This window comes from Phalaenopsis equestris, unplaced genomic scaffold (genome assembly GCF_001263595.1).
Source record: "Phalaenopsis equestris unplaced genomic scaffold, ASM126359v1 Scaffold235044, whole genome shotgun sequence".
Taxonomy (NCBI): Eukaryota; Viridiplantae; Streptophyta; class Magnoliopsida; order Asparagales; family Orchidaceae; genus Phalaenopsis; species Phalaenopsis equestris.
The window spans coordinates 124,725-138,717 of NW_018252935.1; the positions used below are offsets into that span (position 1 = coordinate 124,725).

The window sequence follows — 13,993 nt, forward strand, 5'->3', positions numbered from 1 at the left end:
TCAGCAGGCCCTCAATACCCCTAGACCAAACTGGTACAGCTAAAAAGAAGCCCCACGTTAGTAATGTATATGGCAGGTTCTCCAATATTATTATTAATTAACAGATTTAATAATGGTGGTTGTTGGAAGCTAAGCAAAATCAAATAAAAGTAATATATCTGCGAAATCGAACAAAATTTTCATAAGGGGCAAAAATGTCAAATTTCTTGTCAATTATGTCCACCATACATCATAATGCATGTTACACATTGGTGGTCTTAGAAACTCTGATACTTCTAATAGACTTGCACCGACTCCAAATAGATGGGATAAAGCTAGTAATGATGATGACAATAATGCAACACTTCTATGCATAAAACGTAAGAAATAAAACTCCCAAAAAGGATCTACGGCAAAGTCTAAAGAATAGTGCATATGCGAGAAATAATGTTCACAATCACAGATGTACCTTCCAATCGGCATGAAAATTTATTCCTTACATATAGAAAGGTATCTAGGTATCTATCTAAACATGCACAAGCACCAGTTTCAAACAAAAAAGAAAAAAGAGCGAAACTTGAAGAAATTAAACTCTATCTTCTATAAAATAAATGGACAAGACGTCGAAAGAACAAAGAGTAATTCCCTGTAATGTAACTCAAAAAGAGAACGCAGCATTCAATGTGATTTTCAGAATAAAATATCTTAGTAAATGGGTTTAGATTACATCCAAACACCCGTACTTCATTAATTTAGTTAATTATTATAGCTTTTCAACAAGAAAGATGCATTATATGTACTGCTTATTGTTCAATAAAACACTAAGAACACCAAAGAAGGAAATGATAGTTCCATAATAGCTCATCCCTTGCACAAAAAAGATCTGCGAGTATCGATGAGGAGAGGGTGGGGGATGGTGGCTCTCAACTAGTAGGCTATTAAAAACAGAATCTACAGAAGGGTTGGCGTATAAAAATTCCCACCTGGCTCCTTATTTGAATGATTTCAGATTTTCAAACACAAATTGAATATCATATAAGACGCTACTCAAAACCTTCACTCTCATATTGCAAGGACTTTCTGATATGTTCCGAGGTTTCTCATAAGCTTTAGGAAATCTGGCTAATACTCCCTGCAAACCATGAAAGGTTGCTTTCGAGTAAGACTAGATGATAAGTTCTAAACATTTAGCTTATAATAATAGTGATTTCGTTTAAGATAAATAGAAACAAATATCATATCTCAAATGGTCGGAGAATAATGACAAACTCTAACAAATATCTCGAATTATCCAGAACCCTAGTTTACTTAATCATGGTTAACACAACCTGATTGAAGGATCCTCATCAACAATCATGTTTTGTATAATTTAAGAAGAGCTTGTAGACCAATGTGGATGCTTGACTAAGAGGACAATTTTAAGTCAACCTTGACTAAAAAAAAACTTCATGCCCTATCAATTGCCCCTTATGTTTGCAATTTATGGGCTAAACCATTGAGAAACATCCAAGCTTTAGCCAATACAGTAAAAGTGACATATGGCTGCAAATCACTTGGTCAAAAGACACTTGTCACATCCTTTATAGCTCGAGAGTTTTAAAATCACATGAATATACATGGTATGAAATTAACTCTTTGTAAGCTTTAATCAAATTTAAATTTTTCAACATCAGTGATGGGAGGGCTTGGGCTAGCGCTACTCAATAGGCTCAATAAGAAAGTGGTGGTCTAGCCTGGCCGACTAAGCCATTGGGCAAAAATTGTTGCCCCTTCCTCCCCCTCCAATTCTATCTATATTAATATATGTTGATTGTTTGTTCTAGGGTTTACTACGATTCTTTCAAATTTCTTCCTCCAAACATCCTCCCTTGCTAGGGTTGTATCCGAGGACAGGTGATGCTCTGACTATATCATGCTTCGAGATGGTGATTATCTCCACAACTCCTTCCCCGTCCCTTGCTTCTCTGTTTCCAGCTGCCAGTCACCGCACCTCGCTTCCCTTTTTCCAGCCACTGGCGCCCACCTTTCTTCCCTAATTCCCAACCACCGGCCACCTCGCCTCTTCCCTAATTCCATCCTCCAACACCCAACTCCCTTCCCACTGATTTCAGACGCCAACTCTCACCTCTTTTCCCTAGTTCCCAGTCGTCGGCCACCAACCTTGTTCCCTGAACTCAACTACCAGCCGCCAGCCCCCAACACTTGTCCCTGTTTCTAGCTATCAGCCACCCAGCCCCTTCCCTTTCTCCAGCCACCAGCCACTAAACGTACACTCTACATCCAGCCACCAGGACTCGACACTGCTACCCACGAATATTCTTACTCGGTCATAGCCGAATATTTGTGATTTTATTTCTGTTTGTGTCTTGATTATAACCCTAATTGCTTTTGCTTAATAATATTTACTTTCATTATTGTGGTTGGGTTAACTATGTTATCAATTGGTACCAGGACTAGTATAATCCTAGTCCTATCCTATGGTTTTCTAGCATCCGCTAAAACCAAAAATTTTTATTTCCTACCACCAAATATCATTTTCACTCCCACAGATCCCAAACTCTAACCGTGCCACCAAAGAGATACATGTCAGACCCTACCCGGGATGAAATACAGCGAGAAATTCGTCGTCTTCAGCAAATGCTTGCTGCTATAATGATGGGACCTAGATGTAGATTACCCTCGACCAAAATCTGAAAAGTCGAAAGGGAAGAGGATCTGAATCCATTCCTTATAACCAGACGCTTCGGAATTCAACATGAGAGAAAGTCAAGAAAGGAGACCATATATAAAGGACATAGGGAATTCAGCATCAAAAAAGATCTACAGGAGTTCTCCAGAGAACTCATTGACTAGCTACAAGCTGTAGAGTGAATCTTCGAGTATAAAGAAATGTCAGAGGATAAACGGGTTAAACTAGCAAACATCAAACTGGAGAAAAGCATCTCATTTTGGTAGGAAAACTTGTAGATGCAGAAGCAAAGGTAGAAGACAGAGGGTCGTGATAAGATTATCAAGTGGGAAAATATAAGAAAAGAGATGCAGAAAAAGTAGCTTTTGCCTCATTACCGCCAAGACATGTTTTCTAAGACTCCACCACTTGCAATAAAGAGATCTATTAGTGAAAGAGTTCACAACGCAGTTCAACCAGTTGCAGATTGTGTGAGTTGGTCGAACTAGAATAGCACACCATAAACAGTTACTTCGAGGGTTGAAGCCCGCTATTAGAAATGTTGTATAATTACAGCCATATTGGTCACTAAGGAGTGTCCTAACCTTAATCTTAAAAATAGAAAGACAACAAAAACAACAACAGAGCAAGCAACAATCTTCGTTTCATTTAGACAGCGGTCCTCATTCAGGCAGCCACCTACAGCTGACAAGGGCACCTTTGGAGTTGTCAAGACGCGATCAAGAAGTGATAAGACAGATCTGAGTGGAAAGAAGCCAGAAAATGGTAGCTCTCCTAGCTTAATGTCTGTCAGGAGATGTTTCAGATGTCACGACAATGATCACATAGCTTTGAACTGTCCCATGGGCAATTATTTCATTCACACGACAGGGAGTCATCGAGAAAGTGGGGGAATAGGAAACAGAGGATAATCTAGAGGAAGAACTTTAGCTTCAAAGTGACGAGGGAGAGACGTTTGTCATACAGAGAATGTTGCATATGGAGCTGGAGAGAGATCAGACATGACCAAGTCACATTATCTTTCGCACCAAGTGTACAATGAAGGATAGAGTTTGCAGTTTTATTAGCGACAGAAGGAGCAGTGAAAATGTATTATCCAGTTTGATGGTGAAGAAATTAGGTGGTTGGCCGCACAAAAATATGCTTTGTGCTATTCCCCTACCTGATTGAAGAGGAGAAACGAGATATGTGTAAATCTACAGTGTTTTGTTAAATTCTCAATTGCAGACCAAATACAGGAGCAAGTATGGTGTGACATGGTTCCGATAGACGCATGTCATATTTTGTTGAGGATATCTTGGTTGTTCGACTGAAAAACACAGCACAACGGCTTAAAAAATACTTACTCATTTAAAAAAGATGGAAAACGCATTGTGTTATTACCTGTCAAGGATGCGAGAGGTGTTCACGAAACAGAGGAGGCATTAGGCTCAAGGGCCACCTTATGTAGTCAGTTTGAGATGCTCCAATGGCATTGCCGTTGGTCCTACTAGAGGAAACTGAGAAGAGTGAGATACCAATGCACCATTACAGCCACTGCTACGTGACTTCCAAGATGTGATGACCAACAGTCTTCCAGAGGGATTGTCGCCCCTAAAAGACATTCAAAATGTCATAGAACTCATTCTTGGATCAATATTACCAAACTGGTCCTGCCTATAGGTTGAGACCTGCAGAGTATGAAAAGTTGCAGTGACAGGTACAGAATATCGTCGTGAGATGATTGGTCAGAAAGAAAGTAAGTCTGTCTGTCGTCATCGCCCTAATGATACACAAAAAGAATAGTTCGTGGCGGATGTGCATAGACGGTAAGACCATCAACAAAATTAATATCAAGTATTTGTTCCCCATTCCACAATTGGATGATCTCTTGGATTAGTTGAACAGAGCCATTCTCTTTTAAGTGGAAGTACACTTATCTAAACACACACGTTATAGATTAATTTTGATGATCCATGTCTTTAAGCACATTGCAGGAATACATTGTTGTAAAAATGAGCAAATAACCTTTCATTTTCAGATTAATGCTCATATTTGGTTCGTTTGCATGCATGTGCTTGTGGATTCAGTTGTGATTTAAAGATTTCAAACCTTTTTGTGCGCCTAAAGCAGTATATGCTGCTCGCTTTTAGTCTGCAGCTTATCCATATAGCCTTCATAGAGATTTTTTTTTAAAGACAGGCTATTTCTATGCACATAGGCAAGTCATCCGATCTTATAAATCATGTTTAAGTTCTATTTTTGGCATTTATGAATTCATTTGGCACAACGTGTATTGCAAATGAATTGCTTTTGACATTTCATTTTTCTATGTTTATACTTGAATTTTCATTTTAGTTACATTAATTAGTCCAAAAACTCATTAAAATTTTGTTCTTTGCAAGTTCGTTCACTGGTAGCATTGGCAACATCCCATTGTCAAACCCCATGTAGGGAGCAATTAGGGGAGTACTAAGCTATCCATCATGCCAAAAAAGATGTGGGGTTTATTAGACATAACAATCAAATTTTTTGTCAGCCCCGTGAGCATGCAGCCTAATGATGATTACAAGGAACGAATGAACCGATGATTTTACTTTTAAGTATTTACACGTAACAAGTTGCCATTATGACCATACATGTCATGACACAAAGATTAGAATTATAAAATAGCACGTGTTGTCGTGTGTAAGAGTACATATCTTAAAACATCAAGTAGGATATGATGCACAAGCAAACGAGCTTTAATGCCTTAGAAAATAAATTTTAAAATTATTTTTTAAATTTAGCTAAAACTTATTTAGAATATGATAAAATATTTTTTTAAACTTTCATTAAGATCTTAATTGTGTAATTGAATGAATAATTCAGTAGTAAATTACATGTTATATTCTCAAAAAATAAATTTAAAATTAAAAATGGAATGGTGAACATCCACAAAACTTGTGAGCTCCATAAAAACTTTATGGGTCTCTACAAAGGTAGATTTAAGGAAAGTTTTAACGATGGCTACTTACCATTTAAATTCGAGTCAAAAATTTGTTGATTAAAATTGTGAAGATTTACTTTAGTTTTAATGTTTTAATTGATTATAGATCAAACATAAACCCGACACACAAATATATTTTTAATGCTATGAATTAGTGGAGCAACCTATTGCAATATTGTTGCTAAAACCATAACACTCTCCTTTCTCATGTAGCCCAAGAGCATTTTAAGTGAAAACTTTTCTAATTAATGAGGAGAGATGCTATGAAAGATGATTACTTCCCTGCAAATGAAGATTAGTTAATAGATTTTAAAAAATATTAAGCTTCATTTTTTCTTCGCATCTATAAACACGTTTAAGAGCCCATTTTTTATGTTTTTAGTTTTCTTTGATTATTAATGTTTAGTTGTGCTTGATGTTATGATGGAGAACACATATAAACATTTCACTTGCCACGAAGACAGGAGATAAATAGGCGGTCTCTATGTTTTCCTAGTAGAGAACATGGATGATTGTTTCCCTTACCACGAAAAAAAAGACAGAGGTGATCTCAGAGTCCAGAAGGCGGTCCTAAGGTAAAGGTAAATTTATAAAGACTTCTCCACCTATGAAGAAGTGATGAATTATTTTAGCGCCTAAAAAAATGCTAGGAGGGGTGAATAGCTAGGCATGGACATAGGCTCCAATCATAAAAAGTAAAAAAACATGTTTATTCGTATAATTTTATTTGCTCTTACATTTTTAATCTAATAGTTGATTTTTTTTTTACATGTGATAGAGTTTCATAAACTAAATTTTATTATATTCTTTTGCTCATCATTGCGCGCCTCATATTTGATCTAATTTATATTTTATACTTAAAACAAGAAAAATATAAAAAAAATGTATATATCACATTATTTTTGTCTCCTAATTCATCTGCTCTCCTGACATAGGTTGTGTAAACCGCAACTTCTAACCCACCATGTCAAAAAAAGAAAAAAAAAGACTATAGAGTTTTCACCTGCACAAGAAAAATATATGCATACATGTTTTACCCACAACATCTAAAAGATGCAGATGGGCAATTATGTGTTCCACAACGAGGCAATTCTCTTATTATACCTTGCCTGCAAGGTCGTCAACAAGTTCTAGCAAAATTTTGAAGCAAAAACTAACACATTTTTTGTACTTTTACTTTTCTCATTATGTTTATACGTGTATATATACATATACATGTGGGCGAGCGCACGAGCAGACACACACATATACATCTTTTTGTCTGTGTGCATGTGCGTGTGTGTACGAACACATACAAAGATGAGGTTATCAAGCTTGGCAAGAGAGTTTTCAACTTTAGTTCCCAAATATCTCAACAAGCTAAGACACTTTGATGATGGAGAAGAGGAAATTGGTGTTGATGATGTGCAAAGAAGAGCAACCAATTGTGTTATGCTGCAATCGCAATATGTATATTCAACAATAAACAAATGTCACAGAAGCAGCGAGAGATTTAGAAGTTAGGACAGGAGTGAAGCTTACGTAAGTTACTAACTGAGATATCATGAGAGTAGTAGGCATTAGACAACAGAAGGGAAAGAGAGCAAGGGAGTGTGTGAGCATATTGGTGAGAAAATGTAAGCGGTATAAGGAAAAGGCATGTGAATGAGAATGGGGATGAGAAAGTTCTGCGCAGAAGCAAACGAAGACATGGATAGAGCTAGATTTGGCATAAAGGTGTCATTTGTAGTTCATGAGAACCACTAAAAGGAGAAATAAATGGAGTTCCATATGAGAGAGTACAGTGGAGTAATGGCATTTATGAGGGAGAGCAGACATGCAAGTGAGGGACTGGAAAAAAGGTAGTGAGGCGAAGAGAGAAAAGGAGATGAGGACCGAAACAAAAAGTTTAGCATTAGATTAATTTTATATTTCTTTTTTACTTTTCTTTTAAAAGGCAACATGGCGATCAAGACTATGACTTTGAGATAACAAACATAACAAAATGACATGGATTGTTAGAAGTCCCTTTTTAAAAAAAAAAATTTAATGTGTAAACATAAACACTTGTATATAAATATAAAATTTTAATGATGAAAAACATATATTATTATTAATTTTAACTTTTAATGTTATATATATATATATATATATATAATGATTTTACATACTACCCCAAATATTTAGATAATACCAAACTCCATCGCCCCAATTAAGGTCTGTCTGGGGTGTCTTCAACTTCTGAAAAAAGATCATTGTAAAGCTATGGTGGAGAAAGTTAAATAATACATGTGTATTAACTCCGCTCATCTGCATCTCAAATTCATTTTCGACCTGGCATGCAAGTAAAATTTTCTACCTTTTCCTCGTGTAGGAAACTTGTTGATGCAAGGGTCTTTCCCTGCAACTTCTAGCATTCTAAATGTGTGAGTGTAGTCTATTATATGAGATGATCAATAATAGACATTGAACTCGTTCTGGCCTACATCCCTCTTTTGTTATTGTTGTTGCATTCAAACTGCCACAATATAGTCAACCTAATTATTGCTACAAGTACATTCAATACCTTATAACCAACAGTTTCTCCAACAGCTTCTCCCCTTTCATATGAGATCCTCTCGGCAACTACATTCATGAATCCCAAATAATTATTTTTTTCATGAGAACCTGCAAGATGATGAAAACATAACTGTAGACAAGATTAGATAGAATACCTGAAATAGCTGAAATACGCCTTGGTTGTGTGCACACAACTTTACATGTCTCGGCTTTACTCCACATGTGATCCAAAATATACTGAGGAACCTGAAATTAATTGTGATCGTAAGCCAAATGAAGCACTCAAAGTCAATTAGCAGTTTTTAAATAAAAGTTTGATTTAGGTTTCTAAGCTTTGGTTACTCTGTTATTAAAGTATTATAAAGTGAGGCAGTGAAGTATGCACGATCTCACATGTGATCCAAAATACACTGAGGAAGCTGAATTTAATTGTGGTCGTAAGCCAAATGAAGCACTCGAAGTCAATTAGCAGTTTTTATAGAGTGAAGTATGCACTTTCGCCTGAGTTGACTAAGCCAATTATTGGTAGAACAATTTTGCATCATTATTTGAAATTAAATTGGATGTTAAAAAATTCCTATTATTAAAGGCCTACAAACATCAATTTCAATAAAAAAGAATTCATTAGTAAATGGAGCAAATCTCAAAATCTATTCCCCATAAAAACACTAGTCATTTGTCTTGAAATGAGCAATTTGTAGTGTTTCTACTTTGGTTAAATTTAATTAATTTTTTTTTAATATTTTTTATATTAGTATATTTTAAACATATTTATGATGCTGATCCTATAGAAAACGAGTTGTGTTATCTAATTTGTAGGCTGGTTTAGTTCGATTCATTGTCTTGATTGTTAGGATCAACAATCCTTTTTCCCAGTGATGAGCTATTCCTAGTTGTTTACCACAGTTTTTGTTGGCTAATAGATACTATAAATGGTCAAACCATTGAATCATATCCTGGGCTTTCTTAGATGGTCTATTCCCACTAATCAGCTATTCGTTGTTGTTTACCACAGTTTTTTTTAGCTAGTAGACACTATAAATGGGAAAACCATTGAATCATATCCTGGGCTTCCTTTGATGTTCTGGCCCTATAGCACGAGAATACATAATTTGTTTTCTTGCTTTTGCACTGTTGCAAGCTTTTGGTACTATTTACTCTTCAATTTCGCATTACCATGTGCCTTCGGAAATATATCGGATGTTGTGATTCTACAAAGCTGTAAATTTAGGCCCTTTGTGATTATAAATAAGAATCATGTACGAAAACAATCAGCAGCTTGATGAAATATGTGTTCACTTAAATATAATAATTCTTGAGATATTCTCTGCAAACATTAATCATATAATGAATTATTAATATGATATTATTTTATTCTTGAATCTTAGTGAAGGAAGAGAATTTTAGTCTCCATTTTTAAGAATAAAGGGGATGCACAAGAGTGTGCAAATTATAGAAGAATTAAGTTGATGTCATACTCTAAAATTATGAGAGAGGGTAATTGAACATAACTTAGGACGTGATATAAAGATTTGAAATAATCAGTTTGGTTTATGCTAGGCAGGTCTACTATGGAAGCTATAAATATATTGAAAGGCTTGATGGAGAAGTGCAGAGAGAATACGGAGGCACTACATATCATTTAAATGTATCACCGCAACTCCTCTAAAATTACTCACTGGAAATAGGATTACATAATTATCCACATGCTAAACTACATAACGCTGGGAAGAGAACTTTCAACATTTGAAAGAAAAGCTTTAAATATTAATGCATAAATGACAATTTCATGTAGCAGTACAGGCAAATATTGTGATTGTTTGCACAATGTTACACGATTTTATTGGTCGCTACCACGAGTATGATTTGTACTTCAATATGCCACAAACCAACATGCAATATGATAGTGATTTAATGAAGTGGAAGCCAAGCATGAATACCCCAACTTGCATGCAATGGTTTGGGAAAGAGATCAAGAAGATGCCACCAGCAACTTATGAAAAGCACGTTCAAGAAATAACGATTATCAAATTTATATTTCCTTTATTCTATCCTAACGTTTTACTGTACTCTTCATAGGTAATGAGAAAGATGTTGATCTGCTTAATATGAAGCAGTCTCCCATTTGGCATGCTCGAAGTTTGGCCTCAAGGAATCTCTATGGTAAAGCAGCATGGTTGTCTCTTTAGTTTAGCATGTAATGCATTTTATGTAAACTCGTCCAAATCTAGAATCTTATAAATTGGTATAACGTGTTTTACTGATTATTGAGTTTGACATGGAATTTTTTTAAATTGTGACATGCAATTTGATATTAAGAACTGCATACAGTTCCCCTATTTGAATTCACAGTGGAACAAAAATTATTTGAATGTATTTAAGTTGCTTGTACTAACTAATTAGCAATCACTGCAGGAAATCCTTACTAACGAGTAATTACCTTACATCATTACAAATTAGTGATTGCTCCAAGTAGTATTAGTGAAGAATTAATTCAAGCGAATATAGCCTTAAAGATATTATCAATATGTCCTAGTATTAATTTTCTATTCCTGCTTGTCAAACAATTTGCTAGGTTTAACTACCAGCATACTAACAAAAAGGGTTTCAGGATTTAACCAACTCAGGATTTAATAAATCCAGATTCATAGGATATACTAAATCCTACTATCAGCCAAAAAGTCCCTAACATAAGTTATGGAGAACCTGGAAATTGATACGGAGAAACATTGTTAAAGTAATATTTTTAAATAAGAATTTGCAAAAATGTATAGAGAATGACAAAATTATAAATGACAAAATATTTCCAATATAAAATCAAAACAAGCTATTTTGAATTGATGACCTGAGTAGTTTTACCGCAACCAGTCTCACCAGATATCAGTACCACCTGCTTTAAGTGGGAAAGCACTTGTCAAATCAGTTGAAAAGCATAGTACAGAATATCATAACAAAAGAAAAGTAAAACTTCTGGTAAGGTAAAATATAGAGAGAAAAACCCCAGAAAATGTACTTGAGATGATAATTAAACAAAATGCATATTGTTGAAAGGCTGCCATGCTAGTGATAGAATGTAAGCATTCATGTAATAATGGGTTTAAGTTTCTACGAGTTGTTATACAGCACCTCCATCATTCATAGACCCAAAAAATCAAAACTAATTTCCTCACAAAAAAAAAAAAAATGCTAAAATCAGAATTAGCTCACTTCTTACGTATTATAGTTGATTATAAATTGTATCTAAGGTGCCCATGACCAAGCAAATTTAACTTATAGAGCAAGTCATTATGTCTAAAGTACAATTCCTAGACATAAAGTACACAGTCCATGAAGCTGCACTATTGCATGATCTCTAGAAGGAGTTGACCTGTACAGCCTTAACCTTACTCTTGTTAATATGACGCTTTCCCGATTATTGAATAAGTACTCCCAAGTTTTTTTCTTTCTTTTAAGAAAAAAATTGCACTACATGCACAGTAAGATTCATGCAACATAAAATAGTGGTGGGACATTCTTAAGTGAATAAGATTCTCAACACACCTATCTATTATAAAAACCCAGCGTTAACTCCAAGTTATATCCTTAATGTTAATAGTCGAGATTATTCACTTTGATATTCACGTTCCCATTAAAGTATCTTGACTCATAACTGCAGGTGACCGCCATTTTTGTATTAATCTATATCAGAACATTTTCCTTGTCAAAAGAAATGTATTTTAAAGCTTCCTTAAATAATTTCTTCAAGAAATGGAAAAATTCCATTCTATAAAACAAGTATCGATTAGTGACTCTTAATACAAATAACTTCGATATCAACAAAAACAATGGTCCACAACCAACTTGGACGTCCGGGAGCCTTGTGAACAAGGAGATTCTCTAGGAGTTCATTGAGACATGGACCGTGTTAGTTTATCAGTTATATATTTTTCTCCATCTCAAAGTCAACATGAAAATAAAGTAGAAGTATTTAAATAAATCGAATAAAAAAGATTTTCCCTGCAGAAAAAGAAGGGCATACTGTTTAATAATCCATTTTGAGAAATTGGGTAAAAATTTTGACAATTTAAAATATACCCCAATTTTCATATCCCTCATATTTCAATCAAGCTAATTTTATAAAATTCTACGAGTCAAATCAACCAATTTGATATAAAGCACTATATATAAATTTTGAATAAATTGGAAGATATAAAATTTGAAAGTAATAAGTTTAATTAACTTAATTAAACTCTTAACTATCCTTAATCCCGCACTCATACAATAGCCACCGCCTTACTCACAAGATATCAAGTCGGGGGCCATAGTCGAAGGGCTAGGATCCTTGTTCTCGAAACCCTTTCCCCCTTCTGATTCCCCTCCATGTTTGATCTCGCAATTCTTCTGCAAATTCCCACAAGAAGACTGCAATCCTGCGATGTAGCAGGCGAGTCCAACGGCACCTAGGAAGCCGCACAAGCTGCAATAAAATGCGTCCCACTTCCTCTTTCCTCTCCTGATCATCCTTCTCTTTTCTCCCCTTCTCTCTCGCGTCGTTCCTCTCTGTCGAGGGAGCCCGCGACACTAGCTACGGTGTTGGAGTCAGGATTATGTGCAGGCGCATGACAGTGTACCGCCGATTAGGTTTCCGAGCCGAGGGACGAAATTAGCAAGAGGAAATCCATATTTTACACTATTTAAGATATTTCCTTCCTTCTTAGCACTTTCATTTTGAGATTTGCCACAAATTGTGCGTATTTTTCATCTCCAGTAGACGTAGCGGATACCAAGTTGCGTCCAGAGCGACAAAATTGATCGTGGGTTTCCAAATTGACTTCTAATCTGAAATCAGCAAGGTTGGGAAGATTAAGCCAAGATAAGAAGTAGAGAGAGAGAAGTTTCGACAACTTCGGAGAAGGGATGGGTTACTGAGAAACCAGTTGACGTACATTAAGTTAATCAATTATATTTCTAGTTAATTACTTTACGAGCCAAGAAATATTTAAATCTGAAGTTAATTGCGCATTCCAGGTTATTTGACCAGCACGACAGGCTCGAGATGAGATTGTGAAAATTCACTGTAAAGTGACCTAATAAATTCCAGTAAAATAATTCTAAGCGAAGAAGAATAATTTGTTTAACAAGAATTGCTTAAATTTTATTGTCTAATACTATGTTTTATAAGTTATTAAATTCAACATAAAGTTATCGCAATGTCAGCTAGTTATGAAGATTAAGAATTTTGCGTGACAATCGAGGTGAGTAATTATTTTTTTAAAATTTCAGTACTATTCAATATTTCAAAATGTATGTTTGACTTCCTAAATGTTCATGTTTAGTTAGATCCTTCATATTATTAGTCAGGATAAATATGCATGAAATATATGTATGAGATGTATAATATATATAATATGCATGATTTGCAAGATAGAAATGATATGATAGATACTCATGGTATGCACGATGAAAAATGATATGCATGATATAAATAACAGATATGCATAAGATAGAAACATTTATGATATGAATTATGTATGATGAATAGTTGCATAGCACAGTAAATATGTATGTTAGTAGATGCATAAATATGTCTCACAATATATGCATATTCAGAGGAAGATTTCACCCTCAAATGGTAGAGGTTGGGGACGACAGTATATCATGGTGCATAGAATTTTACTACTGCCCTAGACAAATTGTGATAATTAGATCACTAACCTCTATACCGACGAGATAATATCGGTCAGAGGTGAGTAGACTATAGTTTACCTCCCCAAACAACTATGATGTTTACATTGGTAACTGTTGTGTCAAAGGAATAATAGCGGCTAGGAGCAGGTAAC

General features: G+C 35.1%; 1 protein-coding gene across 2 annotated transcripts in view; it reads right to left on the reverse strand.

Moving 5' to 3' along the window:
* LOC110039069 (DExH-box ATP-dependent RNA helicase DExH6-like) overlaps positions 1-13,993 on the reverse strand; it is a 104,888-nt gene that overhangs the window by 53,274 nt on the left and 37,621 nt on the right. For both annotated transcript variants that reach the window (XM_020744014.1, XM_020744016.1), the window contains 3 exons: positions 11,020-11,064; positions 8,330-8,420; positions 8,182-8,240 (listed from right to left, as the gene is read on the reverse strand). In XM_020744014.1, the coding sequence (XP_020599673.1) occupies positions 8,182-8,240; positions 8,330-8,420; positions 11,020-11,064 (195 nt within the window). The remainder of the gene's footprint in view (positions 1-8,181; positions 8,241-8,329; positions 8,421-11,019; positions 11,065-13,993) is intronic.